The following is a 23,287-nucleotide window of genomic DNA, read 5'->3' as shown; positions in this document are numbered from 1 at the left end:
ATGCAAATGGCATACAAAGGCAAAGAATTGTAAAGCTATTATTAGGATAGGGAAAGAGGGCTGGTAAATACACTGGTCCTTCCTTCCTTCCTGGTGCTACTTTGACACAAAACTGTTTCTGAAATAAACCTCTTCCTAGGGGAATGATGAAATTGGCTGAGAGAAAAGGTCAGGGTCAGGAATAACAGTTTCATTATCTGAGCAACTGGACATAGAGGCTGGCACTTGGGCACATTGTCACAAATCTTTGTGTTGGGATTAATGCCACTAACCTGTAGTGTTGGGGTTCCATCTCTGATTATTATCAGCTAAAAATCTTCAAAATGTTTGTCATGCTTCAGGTGCCCTGGCTGCAGAGTTGTGCCAACTTGGTGCAGATTGGGGCACCTCTCCCACTACTGGGCTGTTTGGGCCAGTATTTTGAGTTCTGGGAAGTATGGAAGTACTGGCTGGGCAATATAGGAAGGTGAGAAGTACCTCAGTGAGGTCCTTGCTGCTCTAATTTCTCAGAGAGTCTTTTCTCAGAAGCTTCTCTTTTGCATCCTCAGTGGCTCAGGTGAATATGCCAGTGTGTAGGCTCATTGTTAACAACAGCTCCTCATGTTGTGGAGGAAGGGCCCGTGCAAAGTCACGTTTTGAGACTGGCCCTTGAAACCACCTCTTCTTGGTCTTGGGGAGAAGGCTTGGCTGATGAGCTGGCATTATCAGAGATATGTTTATAATAGGCCCAATTTGATGTGTCCTGGGCCTTGGGTCTAGGCCCCCTGGGAATTTCAGGGGCCTACCCCCCTCCTTTTTTTTTTTTTTTTTTTTGCATGGATCCGAGTCTGGCTTGTTCTTCCTCTCCGGGAGCATGGCACTGAGTTTCAGCACTTAGTTGGCCCCATTTCCCTATGGGTGAGGAAGCTAACATCAGGAAAGTTTGAATATTGAGCTGCAATATTTGCTGTTACTTGCTGCAATGGGGAAACCCAAAGGCCAAGTTTCCAGAGAGTCTGCTGGGGATGCTGACTTGGTGCTGGTCAGAGTGGAAGCTGAAGTGCATACTATTTTATAATAAATACTAATGAAATCCTAGATCTATAATAGCATTTTGGATATCTAAAACAAACCATGTGCTTGTAAAAAAGTGGAAAGAGATCAACTTTAAGCCATAAATTCTTGGTAATAGAGGGTTTTTTTCTATTTATGTTTGATAGATATTTTTATTTCCAGAGGAATGTCAACTCCTAATTTCATAATGTATCATGGGCTTAAGAAAATTGAATTTAATAAAAAGCCAAAGATGAATGGCATCCTTAAAGGTCCCAACACTTGTCTTTATTAGCAGGACAAACTGTAGGTCTCCAAACACTGCTGCTCTCCAAATGAAAGTTTAAATGAAAAGTACAGTTGTGTCACAGGTTAAATTTCATTGTGGGCCCAGCTAACATTGTTAGTGAGGAGCTGGCTATATTTGTTTCCTTAGACACCAGGGCAGCCAAACTCACCAGGCTATAGAGCTCTTTCTGTTGAGGAAGTGTTTCTTCTACTTAGGGAAGAGGAAGGACACATCAGAAAAATCAGGAGTCAGATGAGCCTAACTCATGGGCCACACCTCAGAGTTGGCTCTTGGAATCCTGGATACCTGATTTTGCAGGGGGACCAATGTGTATTTTTTTGGTGTGTGTTCAATTTTGTTATTCAGTTCCAAACCCCCGTTTACTCTGTATGTAATGCTTCATGGGGAACAGAAGGTCCAGGGAATTGGGAAAAGAGTGTCCCCCTCTCTTCACCTTGGGAGGAGAGGTATTACCTGGTCTAAGCAGCAGCCTGGACCTCCCTTCTTTCCCCTCTGCCTCAGCCTTGCAGCCATTTTGCCCTTTCTGTCTCTGGGAATAAGCTCCTGTCAGCTTCCTCATCTTTGGAGATCAGCCCACGGAGACAAGGCAACCAGAATCTTTGAATCTCTCTGGCATGAAGTCTGACTGACTTGATTTGGTTTTCGGTCCTGACGTGTTGGATTGAAATAGATGCTTTAAAACCAAGCCCAATATCAGTGGGTATGTTTTGCGGGGAGGATACCTGGCTTTCCTGGGACATCAAGGAGATTGACCATTTCTCCTTGTGTTTTCCCACCCATTAATTTCCTAAGTGCAGTCAGGTGTCATCTGTTTCGTGTTGCTTCTCCAGGCTGTCTCTGGAGAGAACCAGTTTACCTTGATTTTAATGATACTGGAAAGGTCTCCAGAATGAAGGACCTGGGGAAGGGGTGCTGCCGGAGCTGACTATTGGGGCCACTGAATGAGCAGAGCCCCCTTTCTTTCTCTCTGCAGTGGAGGCCCTTTCCACATGCTAATTTTACTCACAGAATTTTGCTTTTATTTATTTATTTTATTATTTCCTATTTGTCTCTTCCAGATGTTTTCAGGGCAGTTTTTTTGTGTGTTGTAAACTAATTCCATTCATGTTTTAAAAATTTATGAAAGCGCTAATAAAAATGTCAAAGTGGTAAAAATGTTAGCTTTTCCTCTGCTTTGATTAAATTTTGCAAACTGTTTTTGAATATTAAAAAGCAATAATTTTTTTTATTCTCTCTCCTTGCTTTCCCTCTTCTCTCTGATATGCATGTGCTCTCTCCTGCCCTCTCGCCGCTCTGGTGTGTTCCTCCCTTCCCAGGAGCGATGTATGAGGCGTGCTGCACAGCCAGCGTTCTGCAAGCCTGTTTGCACACCAGGACCTTGGTGCTGTGCATCTCTATTAAATAGCGGAGACAAATTAATCTTAGAGACACCAAACAAATTGTCACTCCTCCTCCTTCTCTTCCATTATGTTTCAGTGGACTGGGAAAGGCTAGCTAAGCGATTGGGCTGGTGGTGTAGAGGGAGTGTGTGCTGCCTGAAAGAAAGTTGGGAGGCGCTGGCTCCTATTACTGTTACTCACTTTTCTCCTTCTCTTTGGGATCCCCTTTGGCTTTATTTTTTATCTTTTTTTGAAAAATAAGAACTAATGAAGAAACTTACCAGCTTGGTTCAAACTTCATACAAGGAAATCTATGCATTGATCTGACGGCTGGTTGTCTATATGGCAGGAGATCAGACCCATTTCAGGACAGGGACCTGGGCAAGAGAAAGAAGGGCGTATTCTTAGGGGCTCAAGTTAGCAAGCCTGTGCTAGAGAACCAGTTGGAGACACGGGCAGATGATACCACTGTCTTCCTTCCCATTTCCAGAAACAGTGGGGATGAGGGCTGTGTCCAGTCCCTGGAACCTATGAAGATATTAGCAGTGGGAAGGTTAGGATTGTAACTGCTGGTGCCGTCTCACTCAATCTTGGGTGTGGCCTGGCAGGAGCTAATGAACCCAAAACACTCATTCTTTGTTGACTTGGAGCTACTGTTGGAAATGGTTGATTACAATAACTTATTTTTCCTTTTCTGTATCTTTGGCACTCCAGGAAATCATCGAGTTCCCCATCCTAAAGCTAAATGGCCGGACCATGGAGATTGAGTCTACCTTTCACATGTATGTCCAGCCTGTAGTCCATCCACAGCTTACCCCATTCTGTACAGAGGTAAGGGCCCTGGAAGTGGGCAGCAAGGGCTGCTGGGAGGGGAATTTTGGAATCCCTTGGTGCTCTATATAGCCACTTAGAGATTTCAGCCACTTGGAAGGCAGGGTTATGTTCGGGCCTTCTTAGCTTTCTGGCATTGTTACTCTGTCCTTCTGTAAAGTGGTCCTGTGTGAAGCGTAGGTTGAGTTTGTCAGAGGTACATTCTGTCACCGAGGGAAGAGAAGAGTGGTCTGAGTGAAGCATGAGACCTGGCTGGCCAAGGCTGAAATCTCCTTATCCTAGGTGGGTACTGTACTTGGCCTCCTTGTCAGCAGGCTAGTATTGATCCCATTTTACAGATTGTGAAACTGGGCCTAACAGATTTTGATGCTTGCTGGAGGCTCAAAAGAGCCATTGGCAGAGGGGAGGAGCCCGTGCAAGTTCTAACTCCCAGAACTGTGTGAAGCCTTCGGTGGCTACTTTTCCCTGTGACATGTCATGTAATGCACTCAGTGGTGGCCAACAGGCTGTGGTGCAGTCAGGGGTTAAGAATGTGTGGTAGCAGGGGTGATGAGAGTCTTTTAAGAATCTGGGGCTGAGGTACATTAGAGACTTTGTGCCTTCATTTAGAGACCTATCTTCTACATGTGAATGAAATAGGTGGAAAAGGGTTCTTGAGTTATCCCAAACAGTCTCCTTGGTGAGAAGGCTGAGGACGAGCCTGTTTGACCCTGGTGGGCCCTGAGGCTGACTTAGCCCAGATAGGAGGTCTCGAGGTTGCTCCTGAATTCGATGCCAGTGTTTGCCAGCTGACCCAGGTGGGGCTTTTGTTGCAGGCATCCATCTGCCAAGGCGCCTAGCCTCTTAAGCCTTTTGTTATTCCAAGTAATGATGTTGGGTTCTGGTTTTCTCCTTCCTCTGCTGGGTTTTCCTCTTTCCCCTGGGATTTACCTGTACCACCAGGGGGCGCTAATCTGACTTTTCTGCCCTTTTTGAAAAATCACCATTTTAATGATGATGAAAATCCCCTTGCTTATGCGAAGGGAAGGAAAGACTTCCTTTAAGCCAGCCAGTTACCTGAGCCCTCCACTGGCCTTGAAAGGCTAATGTCCTCTTGTCCTTACATAGACAGGCAGGCCCAAATTTTGGTAAGTTTGCTACCTGTTTAGGAATGGAACAGTATTCTGCTGGAGCTGGACCCCGGGCAGGAGTGGATGCTTGAGCGTGTCAGAAGAAGAGGGACTTTTTTTAGAGTAAGGCTGCTGCTGCTACTTTTTGTGGGGATGGGAGGAGGGATTGTGAGGCGATGATGAACAGTTTCTTCTTTCTAGAAAGCTTCACCCAAGGATGCACATACATAATTTGGAAGGGAGTAGGAGTGGTAGTTGGGATTTTATTATGAAGGCTGTTCTAAAAGTGAACATGTGGTTTTTCTGTAGGCACTGGGTCTGCCATTTTGTCTCAGGTTTCCAGAGCTCAAAACTCGCCATGATCTTGTCCATCCTTTTTTGGCCAGCCTCATATCTCTCTGCTTCGTCTCCCACCTAGCTCCCCTCACCCAGAGGTTGCCCTCTTACAGTCTGTCTTTTCACATGATGGTCCTCCTGCCTGCACAGAGTTCCCACTGTCCCCGCCAACTCTTGCTTGACCTCCAGGACTCTGCTTAGGGTCACCTTCCCTGATCCCCAGATTGAGTTGTGCTTATTCCAACATAGAACTGATCAGATACTTTATACTATAATTATTTATCTGTCTCTTCACTAGGCTATAATTTCTTTGAGGGAAGAAACTAGACCTGATCCATCTCCATCCCATCATTAGGGTCTGCTACCAAGTAAACACTTGATACATGTCCCTTAAATGAATGAATATTGTCAAGGAGTTATTTTCTGTCTCTCCCAAAAACAACTGTACTGCTGACTTGTTATTTTGAGTAAGTAAGTAAAGTCTTGTTTGGAAAACCTCAGATCATATAAATTTTGCCCTGTCTCCGTACCAGATGGAATTGTATCTCCGAGAGGCATAGACACAGGATGGGGGCTATCATTCTGACACCTCATCCAACCTGGCAGTCGGTGCCTTTTGCGGGTAGGGATGGAAGTCATTCCAACCAGAGAAAATCTCTCATTAGTAAGTGTGAGGAACAGTCCCAAACCTCCAGATTATACTTAAGTAGTTCCTTTGGCAGGATTTTCTCTCTTGTGCACAAGAAGTTCTTAACCCCAGTGTGTGTGTGTGTGTGTGTGTGCGCGCGCGCAAGCGCAAACATGCATATGACACGTGCACACACATAGGCACATGCTTGGGGAGAGAAGCAGGCTCAGTGCTGGACAGTAGAAAGAAGGATTCCACTTTGAACGAGTCTCTAGCACACACAGAGAGACTCTTACTGCTTCATATTAGGAATGTGTTAGTACCCTTCTTGAGGTCCCTTCTTGGTTTCAGTTGAGAGTTGGTCTGGAGACATGGTTCTGACAGAGATAGGATGGGATGTGTTTCATTCCTTCCTGAGCCCTTTCCCTGTGACCTCTAGAATCTGCTCCAGTTCATCAAGTCTCTGTCTCTAGCAGCTGAGCTGCTGCACAGTCCCTAACCATGTCTTCTTTTTGTTGTTGTTATCATGAAAAAAAAAAAAAAAACTAGAGAAATACTCATTTTGCTAAATGCCAGTAAAGGGCTTTGTCTTGCACCTGTACTTATAAAGGGTGAGATTTATTGGTCTCTTTGTCTGAAGAGAAGAGTGGGTCCGATTATCAGATTGCACACCAGAGACAAGTGCTTATGTAATCAACAAACTGTCTTGGTGTCAGAATACGATTGTGTTGGAGATAAACTGTGAAAGGAGAAAGCGCTGGATGCTGACGTGCTATTGGCACTGAGTTTCCTGGGCTGCTTCCTGCAGTTGCTAGTGTTTATGATGAAGCCAGCTCATTCCTGGACAAAGCCCTTGTGAGGGTAGGGGATCTCAGTAACCAGCCATGTTATCAGTCAGGGTCAAAAGCCCCTTGCCTTGTGGTTTCTCAGTCTGGAGAAGTGGGAGTTAATCTGTAATCCCTCATTGAAAGGAGCCACAGAGCACACATTAATTCTTCCTCTCACCTCTCCTGCTTTAAGTGGCTAAGGTCTCTGAGCTCTGTTTAGCCTGTGAGCCCTGGTTCTCAGCTTAATAATACTTGGCTTTGCTCTAGTACCTTTCGTTGTGAGGAGTGAAAGCTTTTTACAAACATGTATTAACCCAAGTGGGACTGGGCTTAAATTGTAACATAAAGGATTTAAGTTAGGCCTAAGATAGAACTTCCCAGTATTAATTTGATAAAATTGTCTCGTTCCCTCATAGCATCCTGTATAAGCCTTACAGGTGTCTCATAGGTCATTAGTATCAGGTAGAGGAACTAATTTTTACTTTAAAAAAAAAAAAAAAAAAGATGGGGTCTCCCTATGTTGCCTAGGCTGGTCTCAAATTCTTGGGCTCAAGCAGTACTCCTGCCTTAGCCTCCCAAAGGGCTGGGATTGCAGGCCGAGCCATCATGCCCAGCCCAGAACTAACTTTAATTTCATCCCTTCTTTGTCCAGTGCCTTGGCAGAGCTGATAAGGGGTGGTCCATCCTTGGAGGGATTAATACAGGAGCCTGAGGCCTTCCCTGAGAAGGCTTTGTCTAGCTGAGCCAACTGCTCAAGCCCCTGTGTCTCTGGGGGCTAAATGCAAATCCTTGAGGAGCTCAGCTGTGAGCCATGCTTTCCTGGGCCACAAATGAAAATGGCTGTTGTCTGGGAAGCATGGTGAGAGAAGGAGCTGACCTCACTAGGCTCTTCCCAGGCTGATGATTCTAGGATCACTGAGCACTGGAGTGGAGTTTGTGAAAGCCCCAGGATGTTGGAGCTCCATTTCCCCAGCTCCAGGTGGGAGAGTTGGGTTTAGTCTGCAGTGAGGCATCCTGCAGCAGAACACTGGAGCAGCACCCTGGTTTTCCATTTTGGTGTAGTGATTTTCTTGCCCCACATCAGTGATTTTCCTGGGGCCCAGGGCAGGGGCTTGTGGGGTACACACAGGTGCTGACCTAAGCCTTATCTCCAGGGAGGGAGGGCTCTTGGCAAGGGTGCATTGCTTTCCTGTGTGAGTGAGACTTTCTTGATGCCCTTGGCATTCAGCTCATTTGAGAGACCCTTGGTGGGAGCCAAGAGAAGGAGTGGACCTAACCTTGCCCCCTGAAACTCAGACCAGACACAAGACTAACATTTGGACCCTGGAGCTTTGTAAGAAGTGAGAGTGGCTGTGGTCTGCCTTTTCCAGGATTGTCCTGATCTTGAGCCTCAGCTCCAGCCAGGCCTGAAGATGTGTCTAAGCCCTAGGCTTAACAGGAGAGAAGCTGGACCAGAACGGGCAGCGGTGGGCCTGTGGGTGTCTGTCACTAATCTGGGGTTGGTAATAAGCCTCCTCCTGACTCTCTTTGGCCCCTTCATGCCTGAGGCAAAACAGGACAACTGCCTACTCAGTTTGTGGCTCTGGAAGTTGTAGAGGCTCTGGGTACTAGTTGGGGCTGGGTGTAGGAGGGGGCTGCTGAGAACACGTATTCCATGAGGGCAGAGTTTTTACATTTTTCTTCACTGCCGGATCTCTAGTTCCAGTAATGCGGCCCAGCCCGTAGTAGGCTTTCTATGAATAGTTGTTGACTAAATAAAAGGAGGAGTCCTTTGTACTCCAAGATTATTGAAGTTGCTGACCCAGGGCACTTCCCCATTCCCAGCCCCCAGCCCTTAGCGGACTGTCTTTTCTTCTCTTTGACTCAGGCCCTCCCTCTACTGGGCAGTTCTTTGGTCTTCCAAGCAAGGAAAGGGTGTGGAGGTGCCAGCCGGGTGGGCATGCTGTGGGTTAAAGCTTTGCGAAACAACGGTGTAGTTAATCTTTCTAATTTATTTTCCTTTTAGACCATGGGAAGTCTGTAGGCAGCAGCTGTTACCCAATTAAAATACAGATTAATATAAAAACGGTTTCTGGAATATAAAATAGAGTGGCTGTGTCCTTACACTTCCTTAAAATACCACCTAATAATGACTTGATGAACTACAGAAACCCACCTAGAGGAGCTCAGCGTTTTTAAAATGAAAATTTCTCCCTAAAAGGTGTATATTACCATTCCATGTAAGTCACCATGAGAAAATAACCTTACCTCTTAGAGCCAGCAATTTCTGTGAGTTGGGTATTTGGTATTCATTAAGTATAATTATAGTTTAATTGGAGTTTAATCTCCCCCCCCAACACACTTTAAAAAAAAGAAGTTTCCAAGCAAGTCTGAGATACTGCTCTTTCTGGAAGTAGCCAGGGACATGCTGGGGGTGGTGATTTCCAGTTGGTGTCCAGGACATGGGGGCCTCATGCCCTCAGATCCTTGTAGGCAATCTACCGCCAGTCTATGCCTGAGGGATATTTTTACTTTAAACCAAACCAAACCAAACCAAAACAAAACAACAAGCTTGTTTGAACCCAGGCCTGACCTAGGTGGAGCATAGGCCCGAGTCAGAAATTCTCTAGGTCATAGTCTGAACATTAGGCCTTTTTGTCTTAGTTTCCCCATTGGTTAAAGATGACTCTGTCTCTTGCTTGGCTAGTTCATATTGATGGCGCACGTATGCAGGGTGAAGGATAGGAGCCTGTGGGACTTCATGGATGTTAGGGAAGGTGTTAGGGAGAGTGTGGGAGGGGGCGGTGCTGGATATTGAGGCTCAGAGAAGGGGTGGACTTGAAGCCAAGTGTGCCTGTCCTGTATGAGCACTCCCCAAGTTTTACAGGAACTTCCGTGAAGCTAGGAGCTGAATTTACTTGAGACTGTAATTGTGAGAAGTTATTGAGCCTATTGAATACAAAAGACATGTAACATCAATTTGTTTGCAAACTGAAAGCTAAAACAGGTGTGAGAACACGCCTTGTGGAAACAGATGTGAGAACACGCCTTGTGGTCAGCATGTGTATGTGTACACCCATCTCAGGGCAGGATTTTATGGGAGAAGCACACATTGTGTCCTGGGTCGTGGGACTTTATTCCCAAGTCTTCTAGTTGGGCTCTGAACCTAAAGCAGTGCCAGATCAGAGCCCTTTACAGCAGAAGGAGAAAAACAGAAACGAAAGGGTCCTGTTCAGCCTTGAGTCCCTTCACCCTGGTTTTCTACCCATCAGCTATTTTTCTTTCCTTTCAGCTCACCGGGATTATTCAAGCCATGGTGGATGGTCAGCCAAGCCTGCAGCAAGTGCTGGAGGTAGGTTGAGTGACCTTTAATTCCTGACCTCTGACCCCTTCCTGCTGCCTTTCTCTCCCTCCCCTCCTGAGAATGTAGCCGTGTAATTTGACTATGATTATGGCTTGATTAGAATAACATTTGCTGTCACATCAGTGACATGCTGTTGAGAGTATTGAACCATTGATCTGTCATCTCCAGCTGTTCCCGTCAGGGTTTCTGACAAGATGTCCCAGTGCTGCCAGGAGTTGGGCAGAGGGGCCCCCACCCCTTCCTGGCCTATGGCCCTGTGCTGGCTGGCTCTGGGGTAGCCTATGCTGGGTGGGCTGGGGAGTAGGGGAGCTGAGCTTGCTACTGTGGGACTAGCCCCGGGGACTGGAGGTGTTTTTGTTTAGCTTTAGCGTTGGCTTCTTGTGGCATGTGAGCACTTCATTAACTCACCCAGAACTCCCCATCGATGACTTTTGTTTGCTGAGAGCTCCTCCAGGAGCTGTGGCTGGGCCCGCCTGCCCCACTGCAGCTTGCCGCTGGATGCATTGTGCCTGTCGGGTGCAGAGGCTGCACTGGGTAATGATTCCTAATCAGAATAATTACAACAATTGCCTATGTGAGGGAAATCAAATTAAAGACTTTAAAACCCTTGGCAGAGACCACACTTCTAGGATGTTCTCCTCGGGGAGCTAGAAAAGGTTAAGATGCTGTTTCTTGCGCTGTAGCCCGAGAGAATAAGGAAGGGCAGTGTTTGGTCTTAGCTTGTCTCCCACCCTCCTCTGGCCTGGAGGTTTTCACAGGGGGAGAAGGTCTCCCTCCCATGTCTTTCTCTATAGGGGGAGGGGAGAAGAGGAAAAGCCTGTGGATCTCATTAGGTGCTTTATTTATTTTTTAAGACCAATAAAGCCAAAGCTCAGACCTTATCAAAGCATAGGAGAAAGTAGAATATCTGCAGGAATAGCAGGGCACATCTGCACTGGAGGTGTGCAGCCTAGAGGAAGTAGCGTAGTGGCAGGGAGCAGGGCAAGATACCTTTTTTTAGCCGAGAGATCCTGTCCCATGGAGGAGAGAGATGCAGATTGAATTTCGTGGGGCCCCCAAGGATGGAGCCAGGGTCAGAGAGGCAAGTTTAGGCTCACCTCAGTGGCAGAGTGTATTTCCTGTCCCTGGGAGTGTGGGAACCCAGGCTGTGACCAGTCTGGTTGGGGGTCAGAGTTTGGGCACCTGCAGTAGATTGGGAGAAGATAAGATGAGCTCTGAGATGCTTCCCAGCCATATTGACCATCTTTTTTTGAAGAGATTCATTCCTATGACCAAGGGAGCTCCTTAGCATGGACTGCTCCCTGTTAAACCAGACTTGAGACAGAGGGAACTCATTCTTTCCTCTGTCCCAGCCGCCATCCCCAGCCAGGGCCTGGCTCCTGAGGGATGCCAGAAGACAAGCACCTTTTTCCTGGAACATCTGTAGCTGGGATCCTGGAGGAAGATACTTGCTCTGGGCCAGCAGCAAACCAGGACTGTTGAGGTTATGGGTTTTTTTTCTCAGTGGCCCCAGTCGAGGAGAAGATGTGGTCTTGAGGAGGCAACCCCCTGCTAACCCTAGGCCAGCCCTGGAGCAGGGTGCTCAAAGAATTCTGAGTCTCACCCAGGAAGCTACTTTCCGCTACTTCTACATACTTTGTGGGTAAGGAGGGAAAATTCCTAGTTATCAGCCTGAATAGAGAGTTTCTGGCAGGACTAGGAGACCCAGACCGGGCTCTGCCTCATCTCATTAGTCCTGAGTTGGTTATGGAGATAAAGAGCTCATTTCTTGTCCGAACCAAGGCCCTTAGCAGGCAGCCAGCTAGATGTTTACCTGACTCATGGTAAAAAGTGCTCACTGAATAGCTGCCGTGCAAGCGAATGGCCTGGGTCCTAAGCTTCCAGGGACCCCAGTGAGTGTTGAGTGCTTCCTGTGATAAGGGCCCAGTTTTGCTGAGTGTGGCCTCCTGTTGTGTCTTGCTCTCTCTTTCACTGTGCAGGAGTTGGGGCACTGGGGAGCCCCTCTAGTATATGGGGCACTTAACTTGGGGATATAAAACAGTGAGCTTAGGAGAGGTTATGCTGATTTAGGGAGCCCTAGTTTCACCTTACCTCTTTTCTTAGGTGACCCTGGGGAAAGGATTCATGTACGTGTGTGTGTGTGCACGTGCGCACGCATGCACATACATGCAAGGAGTTGGGCCAGAGGAGACAGACCATTTAGCAGTGGAAGATCCAGAATTTATCTTTTGGGAAGATTCATTGGCTGAGGAGGATTGTCTGGTGTACAGACTGTAAAGAGGGTTTGGAGACCACATGGTCTGCATCGTCTGGTACCGGGGAGCAGCTCTGACATTCTGGTTGGTAGGGCTGCTATAGCCACGGAACTAGGTAGGATCCTTGGCCTTAGTCAAGGATGACTTTAGCATGGGCCAGGCCTCTAGCATCTCAGAGGTATCCAGGGAGCCAGCCTATACCTGCTAGAAGTAATCTTACTTAAGATACTTAAAGATACCCATGGGCTATTTCCTGCTGAGCACACGAGGCCCTTCACAGTCTGGCCTAACCTAGTCCTCCAGCCTCTGTCCTTTCTTTCTGTATACTGTGGACTTCAGTCACCCTAAACTTTTACCTACTCATGTTTTCTGTCAGTCAGCAAATATCTATTGAGTAGATCCTGTGCTGAATGAGAGATTAAGGCAGTAAGACAGAGTTCCTGCCTTCGTGGTACTTATATTGGCAGGGAAGGCAGACATTAAACAGATACTTGCTTCAAATACAAAATTATTGCACATGTACCTTTGCCTCTACCTGTAGTATTCTCTACTATGTTCCACCATGTCAGGCTCCTAGTTCAATTATCTTCTTTGTGAAGCCTTTTCTGACTCCTTTCCCTGTGAAAGGTAGGGCTAGCCACTTCCTCTTCTTGGTCCTGTAGCCCTGTGGTCACGTCTCCAGTGCTGGTATGATGATCTGCCTTTCTCCCGTTCTCAGCCTACTACCTGTTTTGTGGTAGGCACTTAAAACATTATCACATTTAATTCTCAGAACAACTCTGTGTAAGGTTTTATAGATGAAGGAAACTGAGGTTCAGAGAGGTTACATGACTTTTAAATGACTCCCCATCAGTGACACAGCCAGGATATGGAATAGCCGAGGGTTGAAGGGTTGGAATCCAGATGTGTCTGACTTGCAATCCTGCATTTTTAATGACTACGTGAGATAGCCTTAAAAAATAATCTCTTGGCCGGGTGCGGTGGCTCACGCCTGTAATCCCAGCACTTCTGGGAGGCTGAGGCAGGCGGATCACGAGGTCAGGAGATCGAGACTATCCTGGCTAACACAATGAAACACCGTCTCTACTAAAAATACAAAAATTAGCCAGGCATGGTGGCGGGCGCCTGTAGTCCCAGCTACTCGGGAGGCTGAGGCAGGAGAATGGCGTGAACCCGGGAGGCGGAGCTTGCAGTGAGCCGAGATCACGCCACTGCACTCCAGCCTGGGTGACATCTCTTGCATGGGTAGAAGCAGTGGTGTGACTCCCTCTCCATGCCTGGGGTCTTCTGAAAAATAGGCAATGCTTCATGAATTCTTTTTATTTATTATGTATTTATTTTTTACAGAGTCTCGCTCTGTCACCCAGGCTGGAGTGCAGTGGTGTGATCTCAGCTCACTGCAACCTCCACCTCCCAGGCCCAGGCAATTCTTCTGCCTCAGCCTCCCAAGTAGCTGGGATTACAGGCGTGCACCACCACACCCAGCTAATTTTTGTATTTTTAGTACAGATAGGGTTTTGCCATGTTAACCAGGCTGGTCTCAAATTCCCGGCCTCAGGCGATCCACCTGCATCTGCCTCCTAAAGTGCTGGGATTACAGGCCTGAGCCACCACACCCAGTCTTGAATTGTTTATGATATTTCTCTTGTTGTATACTGATTTTAGTATTTGAATTTCCAGTGTGAGCACAGATAAACTGAACAAAGGGATGAAGGGAAAGAAAGATTTAGAGTGTTTAGGAGCAGTTTTTCTCCCTGTGTAGAAATTGAGCTCAGCCTTCAAAATATTCTGCTGAATTTGAATCCTCAACCATGAAGAGGAGAAATACGAAGTTGGGGGCCAGTTTTGAACTTTTAGCAGCTGGAGCAGGCAGCACTGTCCCAGGTGTCAGGATGAGGCTCCGGTCCAGTAAAGGGGCCTCTTAAGGTGAAAATGTTCATCACCTTCATTTGGTGAATAACCAAATTTGTAAGTTTGGTTAATAAACATTTGGTAGAAGAGTAAAACAAATAAATGAACGAGTGAAGCTGTGGGTTGGAGCCCCTGTTTGTGGCCTCCTACTACCCTGTTCTCATGCCCCAGGACAACAGCCTGTCTGTGCTGGGCCAGGGGACCAATGAGAGGAACAGCCAAGTCAGAGCAAGGTATTCGGACTGATCTGCTGGGATCTGGAGCAGGCTGCCAGGCAATAGGCGAGCGCAGGGGCTCTCTCCGGCTACACACTCGGGTTGCAGGATCTTCTTAAGGGTTTGTCTTCCAAATGCCTCTGTGGTTCTGAGCCAAGCCTGAGAGCCGACGGTGGGGCCATGGCTGGATAAGATTACAATTTTCTCCTGCTCTGATTACAAGCAGCTTATCTGTGTTTTGCTGTTGTGGCTCTTCACAGGCTCAGGGAAAAAAAAAAGAAAAATCTCATTTGTTCTTGTGTACTTTTCAGAGGGTCGATGAGTGGATGGCGAAGGAAGGCCTCTTAGACCCAAACGTCAAGTCAATTTTTGTCACCTGTGGAGACTGGGACTTAAAAGTCATGTGAGTATGAAAAGGGCTACTTTGCTGGCAGGGCTTGGAATCTGTGGGACCAGGTCTTGCCTTTTGGAGGCTTAAATGTCTACAAGGCAGCTGGGTCAGGGATTCTTCAGGTCTTTGAGGCTATCAGGGATAGAAGAGGGTTGGGAGCCCTGCCTTCTGCCTCTCTGGAGCAGGGTGTGGGCAAGTCAAGGGCCTGCCTGGATGGTTGGGGCCTTCCTGCCTTTGCCAGGTCTCACTGCTCATGACAGCCCTTCCGATTGCTGGGGCTGTGTGTTATTGCCCTGGAAGGGAGGATTTAAAAGAGTGTCTTGGAAAAAAAGATTTTAAGCCAAATACCATGTTTACTATGTAATGAAATACAGTAACTTATTTGTCAACCATATAAAGTAGGCATTATTATTCTTCCTATTTTATAGTTGAGGAAGTAAAGGTACAGAAAGGTTAAGTAATTTACCAAAGGACACACAGAGCCAGGATTCAAACTCAGGTCCTTGCTCTTAACTATTATACTATGCTGCCCCTTTATCTGGCCTGCAAGACCCTGGTGATCCAACTGGGAGCCCAGTGGTGGGATGAGAGAGAGCTGCTCTGGGAAGCTGCCCACATCACCAGCCTCCTCTTTCCTCCTTTGTCCCCACTGCTTTTTTACCTTTGTCTCCTGATCCTGTCCCGGTTATGGAAGACAAAACCGGTTCCTTTGCTGGGTTGACACTTGTGCATCTTGTCTGCCCTCATGAACTCCATGAGGGATTCAGATGGCCCCCCAGGGAACTGAAGTGGGATGGAGGTGGTGGGGGCACTGTTTGCTGAGGAGTCATAGAATCAGTTACCTCTGTGTTCATTGTGACTGAAGGTAGCAGCAAGTATTCCGTGTGTGTGTCTGTGTGTGTGTGTTTGAACTTTTGAGCATAAAGTGGGATGTTGGTGAGGGGTGTGGTGTAGTAGCTCTGCAGTAACATTTTCTACCACATCAGGTGTCATCTCCTCACCAAGGCCCTTTGTAAGCCTTGTGGATGCTGGGCATTGACGTGAAGTTATGTACCCAGGTGGGTGTCAAGCCTGCTATTGGACCCCAACTTTCTAGGTGAGACAGGAGGAAGAAAAGGCCCAAATCACATGAGCACACAGAGACCTCATCTCCCACACCCATCAGGTGTGTACACAAACTGACTGCACCCCTCTTGGTTTACTCCAGAGGGTCTCTATATTCCCATATGACATCTCTTTGTCAGGGAAATTATACAGGCTGGGACTAGAAGCAGATATGAATCAGAGGAGGAGTCCATGGAGGAGGAGTGGAAGAAGAAGACTCTTGTTCTTGTTAATGGCGTCCCGGGCAGCTTTGAGTACTTAAAGCAAGGAAGGGACTTAACGTGGATCTCTGTAGCCCAAGAGAAGCTACTCAAGGTGGGGCCAGTTTCAGGCTGATACCCAGAATTCTGGGGTTCATATGGCCCAGGAGGAAGGCCCTTTGGCCCAGTCCAGAGGTCCACTTCCTCCAGGTAGCCTCACCAGGACTCCCTTCATCCAGTGTTGTTCTCTCTTTGGCATCTTCACCTTCCAAACACACACATTTCAGAATCTTCTACTTTAACTGTGCACGATGTGTACGTATATGTGTATATGAAAACTTTCCCATGCATGAGGTTGGAGACTATAAGCTTGGAGTTGGTCTCCCCATGATATGGAGAGGGAATTTCAGAGGGTGCTGTCTTCTTTTGGTCTGGCCTGTTCTGTAGCACAGTGGGCCCTGGACAGGTGTTGGTGACCCAGGAGATTACCCTGCCTCTTCCTGAAAAATGATATCATCAAGAAAAGAGATTGAGTTGTGGAACCCAACCATATATTGAAAGGAAGCCAAGTTTTAATGAGCGCATACCTTACCACATCCACACCTTCTGACTACCATCTCTGGTGGGTGGTGGTATTGTCTTTCTTTTATAGATGAAACAAACCAAAAACCCCTGTGGCTCAGAGAGCTAAAGACGTGTAGCTAGACAGAATTGAATTCTAAGACCGTGTAGTTTCCAAAAGAGATGGGTAGGGCAGACTTTGTGGACTGGTTTGGGTTTGGACTGGGAAGGCTGATGAAGCTTCAGAAAAGGGTTTTCAGAAAGGAAGCAGGTGGCAGGGCTTGGGGGAGGGAGCTCTGTGGCTGCCTCTTATAAGCAGGTCTCTGCATAACTGCTGGGAAGGCTCTTAATTAAATGTGTAACAAAATAAAAACAGCCGGAGAGGAAACCTAAGTAGTGCTGCGTGACAGCGCACAGCTAATCGGTGTTCCTGGAACCTCGGCAGAGGCTTGTCAGATGGCTCTCGTCAGAGCCATCACTTTTTTATGCGCCCGGTAAAGGCTGCAGATGAGCCTGACAAGGGTGGTGTTAAATTGACACTCACAACTTGTTGGTCTGTGGCTTACTTCTTATTTTGACATCCATTTTCAGATTTAACTAAGTCTTAGGAATTCAGCAAACATTTTCATTTCACACTCTAGTTTCCGGAAGCCGTGTTTCCTTCTCATTGCTGTCCTTACCTCCTCCTCCCCTTCTCCCCTCAGCAGCTTCACATCACTTTTGTTGGAAACGGGCTGATAAGTGGGGCACTGAGAAATGGGAACTGAAGTGGCAGCATAAATCCCACTGGAGAAAAGAAATCTGCTCCCATCCTGACAAATCATTTTATGTCCATCTTTTGTCAAAGCCAGATGAGTTGATTCTCCAAGTTTACGTGGGCTTTGATGTGTAGTCACAGATGCTGCTAAGGCGAGTTTTTATTTAGTGGTGTGGATTTAATTTCCCCTCTCAATTTTTTCAAGAAACAACACTTGTTGTGGGTCTGGCTCTTGGTCAGCTTGCTTTCCCTACCTGACCCACTTTTTCTTTGCCTTGCCTGGTGTTTCTTGAAGCTTCCCATAGGGTTTGGTGTTGTTTCTCTGCTTGCCCAGGTAGAAAGTGCCTCTTTCAAAGGGCTCCATCTTTGGTATGGTGGTGGGGTTAGTGCTGGTGTAGACCGAGAAGGGACACCTGCACAGGCACCCACTTGAGGAACTTAGATTTTAGCCTGTAGCTTGAAGATCCAGGTTCACCAGCCATATAGCACAGCATGGCTGAGAACCTAGACTAGAGGCTTTCCCAGTGGGCCGTGAGTCTGAGAAGAAGGAAGATTGAGAAGAGGGAAAGACTGGAGGGAAAGAGCTAACCTGAGGGAGGCCCTGGCCCTTAGTGCAGTCTGGGAAGAGGCCCCTTTAGAGAGGGTAGGAGAATCAGATGCTGTTCTCTGGTGGAATAGGGGCCAGGGGCCTGCTCAGAGTCTGGTGAGAGGACCCTCACCTAGGCTCAGCCTCAGTTTTGGAGCAGGAAGTTTTCCTCCCCCTGGAGGGAGGAGAGAGGTTGAACACATAAATGCAGGCATTTGACTTCCTTTTTTTCCCCTGCCTTCTTGCTGGGGTGTGCATACTACATTCTGGCTGTGCTCTGCAGGTGTGGACCTGGAGTTCACTTCAGGTTTTAGGAGGTCTGGAGATGGAAAGATACTTGCCCAGATTACACTATCACTGTTGGAGATGGGGAGCATGCACTCAGCAGGGGCTACTGAGGTTTCTTCGAGGCCGCTGTCAAGCGGTCAAGACCACTGAAGAGACTGCCGCTACCTGGAGTGAAAGGTGCCATGATGGAACCACGCACCTGGGCGAGCACTGTGGGGTAGTGACCGTCCTGTGGGGATGTGGAAGATGGCTGGAAGGGTGGCCTAGTGACGTGCTTGCTGCAGGTCAGGCTGAGTCCTCTTGGCATTGCTGAACAGCTGACTACTTCAAACTTCTTGAAATCATCTTTATCTGTACTTTTGTTATGTTTTCTGTTTCTCTGGCTTCTCCTCCTCAGTCACTTGGGTAGATATTAATACTTGTTTCCTTCCTTTTTTTCATGTTGGTGTTTCTTAAATAGTGGTGTTTCTTTGATCTCTATCCTGGTTGTCTTTTCTGTTTATTCTACACATTCACACTTACCAGAGTGATCTCATCTTTGCCATAGCTTCAACTGTCCTCTGTATGCTGATGTCTTCCAATCTTTTTCTCAACGGGCATCGCACCGTTGCCCCTTGCCCACAGGTGTACCAGTTGGTACCAGCACTGAGCTGCATCACCTTTGATTAGCAGCCTGCTGGGGGAAGGGGCTTGAGTAAGAACTCCCTGCCAGTCCTGACTCGTCTCATTTCCCATTACTTTTATCTGTCATTGCAAGCGCTTGGGCTCCCCTCCTGAACTAATTAAGTTTGCATGTGTTTAGACATATTGCCAAATAGGGCTTAGCAAAGCGGAACTGAGCTACATCTCTTTCTGAGTAGGGAAGGAAAGAGATATGAATGCTCCTCCACAAGGGCCAGGAAGAAGCATGGATGACATGGAGTGAATGCGTGCAGATGATGGGCATTGCCTGGCCTTCCTAGAGACACGGCAGGCCTGCCAGGCAGCCTTCTGATTGGCTGACAGGGACAGGTGAAAGCCTACCGTCCCGCTCTCTTAGTGAATTGGGCATTCTAAGGGGGCTGAGAATGGAAAGAGGGCAGGTTCTGAAGTGTTTTTCTCCCAAGCACAAGCAAAGTTGAAAGTCAAATTTTGTGATATTTGCATGAGGAATTTGTAGGGCTGTGTGCTGTTTGCTACCAGTCTGAATCAACCTAGCTCCTAGGCCTACAACCACCTGTGTGGCTAGCAGAGTCAGGGTGACCTTTCCAAGTCTGTGAGAAGTACATCGGAAATTTGGATAGCCAAAGGCCCCAATTTCTGTTTTTGCCTAGAAGACTGCAATTCCTCCTGCTCAGCCACTGGAGCGGGTGGGTCAGGGTAGTGGAGGGAAGGAGAATAGTGTGCCCAGAACCTCCCCACCCTGGAGGTGACTTCATGTTTTTGTGTCAGACCGATGCCTGGAGCCTTTTCCCTAGTGTGGGGTGGCGTGAGGTCTGAGATGCCCTGTGGCAGAACATATTTGGGTCCTATCCAGGTGGCAGTTATGGGGGCAAACTATGTTGTGGCCTCCTTCTCTGAGGTAAGGAATGAGGGTATTGCTTACTACAAAAGCAGAAAAGCCAACTGAGGCTGTAGTCAGGGCCTCAGTCCTGTGGACGTGAGGGCAGTGGGTCAGCTTCCTGGCCATAAAAAGTCTCTTGATGGGTAAGGTTGGCTCAGAATCAGCCCAGGCTCCCAGTGCACAGTGGGGGCAGGGGGAGGAGGTTCTGAAGGTTGTATAGGAATTCTGGGCCTTAGAGTTGTAGTCTGAGCTCAGAGAGAATGGGAACCAGACCTTCTGCCCTCCCTTCAGTTTCCCTAGAGCCCTCTCGTCAGCAGAGGTGCACCGGGTTAGCCCCAAGAAGGCAGCGTGAGTTGATGGGGTCATGTTTCAGCTGCAGCTAATCCAAGTCACTCGATATAAATCTCTCCCTGCTGCCTCTCCCCTCCCTCCCATCCCCAACCCACAGACAGGGAAATGAATCCTGGCCTTCACCCTGAATACATCATGGCAGGCTTGCCTCTAATGAGAGAGGGCCATTCATTGTGGGGTGAAGCTCCCTGCAGAGCCCGGGATGCCATTAATTAAAGAAGAGCCACCTGAAGCCAGTCGTGCAGTGCAGCCTGCCACGCTCAGATGGAGTGGTGGTGGGGTAGCCTCGTTAGCCTGACAGCTCCTTGGGCTGAGAGTTTTTGGGCTTGGAGGAGGGAGGGGTGCTCCGCCTCTGCCTGATGCCCCTGGGGCTAGCCTACTCACAAACATGAAAGCCCCCTCCTGCACATGTCCCCGGGCCCAGAACTGGCACTAAAGGGGCTCCTGATGGTGGGCTTGGCTGGGGATTAACCATTTCCTAGATGCAGGCCTGAGGGTAGGAGCAGGTTTCTGTGGAGCCAAAGCATCTCTTCTGGTTCCCAACCTTGGCTCCCTTCACACTTATCCATGTGATCCTGGAGCTGCAAGTCAACAGGCGTCTCACCCCATGTCCTTCCCTCAGAGCCTGAGTTTGGGATAGTTGCTCTGCTCTGGAAGGACTTCGTGCCTCAATGGGGACTGGGAGAGAAGCTCTGCTGTCTGATCAACAAGCACCAACCTCTCTGTGGCAGACAGGGCCTCTGGCGTTTTACTTTCTGGGCACTTCTAGGCTGTAGGGTGGAACCCCAGTGGCAACCTCATTTCCTTACCCACTAGGAAGGTGTCAGAGGGTCTAAATCATTGTAGTGATTATAGGAACCCCTGGAATGGAAATTCTGCTCAGTGAAAACCCTGATAAAAGATAAAGATACTTGCTTAATGACTGATCAGGCTTCGAGATGTTCAAGGCAGTAGGAGCCTCATGCTTTGGCCTGAGTTGATAACTGAGTGGTTCTTTACTGCTTAACTGGTCCAGAAGCAAGTGTTGCTGCCTTGCTTCTGGCCCTGGATTTGATATGAGGCTCTCCCCTTGACCATGGATGAGAGTCTTATCACCTCCTCCTTGCTGGCTGGAAGGGCTGTATGTTCTGAGACTTTCACCTTAGCCCAGAGTTGGGCTAACTCAGCCAGTCTCTGCCTGGTTTGTCAGGAAGACAAATTGGATCCTATGTTGGTGGCTCTTCAGGGCAGTCTTTGGAAGTCTGGTTCTGTGTTCTGTGGCGGAATCCAACAGACAGGCTGCTTCAGAGGGCCGCAGAACCAGCTGGGCACCTGGCTGGACTGTATGACCTATCTCTGCTTTCCTATAGCTCACCTGGCATGGAATAGAGGTTCCATGCAGCTTCCCACCAGGCCACAACCTCCTAGGTGGGGGACCCGGGCTCTACCCTTTTGTGTTTTGAACATTTCTCACTTCCTAGGCCCATTTGCTTGGGCCTTTCTGACTTCTGTCAGATAGAGAGTGAAGACTGGAAGACCTTTTTTTCCCAAGCTCCAAGAAGGAACCACTGGTGCTCCTGGAAAATATTTTCCTTTCTATGAGATATTGCTTAGATCTGTGTTTTTTTAAAACCCTTTTTGAACATCAGCTTGTTTTTGGGTCTTTAAAAAAATTGAGGTCTGGTACAGTGGCCCACACCTGGAATCCCAGTGCTTTGGGAGGCTGAAGCAGCATTGTTTGAGTCCAGGAGTTTGAGACCAGCCTAGGGTAGCAAGGCCCTGTTTCTATTAAAAATAAAAATAAAAAATAACCTGGTGTGGTGGCCCATGCCTATAATCCTAGCTACTCAGGAGGCTGAGGCTGGAGGATTGCTTGATCCCAGGAGTTTGAGGCTGCAATGAACCGTGATTGTGCCACTGTACTCTAGCCTGGACAACAGAGTAAGATCCTGTCTCTTAAAAAAAAAATTAAGGTATGAAATAGGTACAGATGCATAAATATACAAATGTGAAGTATATAGCTCAGTATATTTTTATACAAGTATACACCTAGGGAACTACCACCCAGGTCAAGATCAGGAACCTTTTTCATCATCCCAGAAAGTTCCCTGGTGCCTCTTCCCAGTCAGTGATGCCCTCCCCTTGCCAGTTAACCACTGTTCTGACTTCTGTTAGTTTTGGTTAGTTTTTACCTATTGTTGGCTTTCGTATAAATGGAATCATGCAAGGCATACTCTTTTGTGTCTGACTTCTTTCACCCAGGCTAGAGTTCAGTGCTGTGATTTTGGCTTACTGCAACCTCTACCTCCTTGGGCTCAAGTCACCCTCTCACCCCAACCTTCCGAGTAGCTGGGACTATAGGCACATGCCACTGCGCCCAGCTAGTTTTTGTATTTTTTTTTTTGTGGAGACGGGGTTTTACCATGTTGCCCAGGCTGGTCTCGAACTCCTGAGCTCAAGCAGTCTGCCTGCCTTGGCCTCCCAAAGTGCTGAGATTACAGGCATGAGACGCCGCACCCGACCTGTGTCTGACTTCTTTTGCATAACATAATATATAGGAGATTCCTGTGCATCATTGTATGTATCAAGAATTTAGGCTTTTTATTATATTTCTGTGTAGTATTCCATTGTATTGTACTACATTTTGTTTATTCTTTTTTTATTGGAACATCTATTATACTTTATTTAGTTATTTAGTATATGTTTTCTGAATGAATATGTGAATCTTCAATTTAATATGAGAATCTTCCTATGCCCATCAACTTGTCCCAATCCCCCTCACCCTTTCAAACCTAATTCCAGTCCTTTGGCCATGTGGTCTTCCCTGTCTATTCTGGAACCCACACTGTCCTCCCTCTTCTCTGTGGTCTTGTGATAGGGAGAGACTGGCCCCTGTGGAAGTGGCCTTTGAGCTGTATTGACTCATTTATTTATTCTTTCAGCAGGTGTGTTGACTACCTGCTGTGTGCCCTGCACTGCTCTAGGTATTAAGGATATAGCAGTGAATAAAGAAAGAAAACTTCCCAAACATCCCGCCTTCATGGAGTTTGCATTCCAGTGCTTGCAGCTGTCTGCCTTTTGGACCTAATGCTTGAAGAATCTTAGTCATGTCCAGGCTCTTCTGTCCTTTGGGATTCTGCAGGAGCTAGATGGCGAAGCCCTTGCCACCTTGGCAGGACTTCTCTAGGGCTTGTGGCCTTTTATCTTCCTTTTCTGCTGATATTGGTACAGGTGACAGCTGCTGCTGCTGCTTGGCAGTGAAAGGGTTTCTCAATATTGGTGCTTCCCTTCCACTATCCTGGAGTCTGATTCCCTCTGTGAGAGGAGAGAATTAATCTCCAACTTTCCATG

The 23,287-nt window shown here is 47.6% G+C and overlaps 1 protein-coding gene across 8 annotated transcripts in view; it reads left to right on the top strand.

Annotated features, from left to right (window-relative positions):
* The window catches only part of ERI3 (ERI1 exoribonuclease family member 3), a 133,060-nt gene that overhangs the window by 32,587 nt on the left and 77,186 nt on the right, over positions 1-23,287 (top strand). For all 8 annotated transcript variants that reach the window (XM_032160609.2, XM_058443386.1, XM_032160603.2 and 5 more), the window contains 3 exons: positions 3,436-3,552; positions 9,724-9,783; positions 14,488-14,579. In XM_032160609.2, the coding sequence (XP_032016500.1) occupies positions 3,436-3,552; positions 9,724-9,783; positions 14,488-14,579 (269 nt within the window). The remainder of the gene's footprint in view (positions 1-3,435; positions 3,553-9,723; positions 9,784-14,487; positions 14,580-23,287) is intronic.

Source organism: Hylobates moloch, unplaced genomic scaffold, assembly GCF_009828535.3.
Source record: "Hylobates moloch isolate HMO894 unplaced genomic scaffold, HMol_V3 SCAFFOLD_8, whole genome shotgun sequence".
NCBI lineage: Eukaryota > Metazoa > Chordata > Mammalia > Primates > Hylobatidae > Hylobates > Hylobates moloch.
The sequence above is the reverse complement of the archived record's forward strand: the minus strand, read 5'-3'. Positions and strand labels throughout refer to the sequence as shown.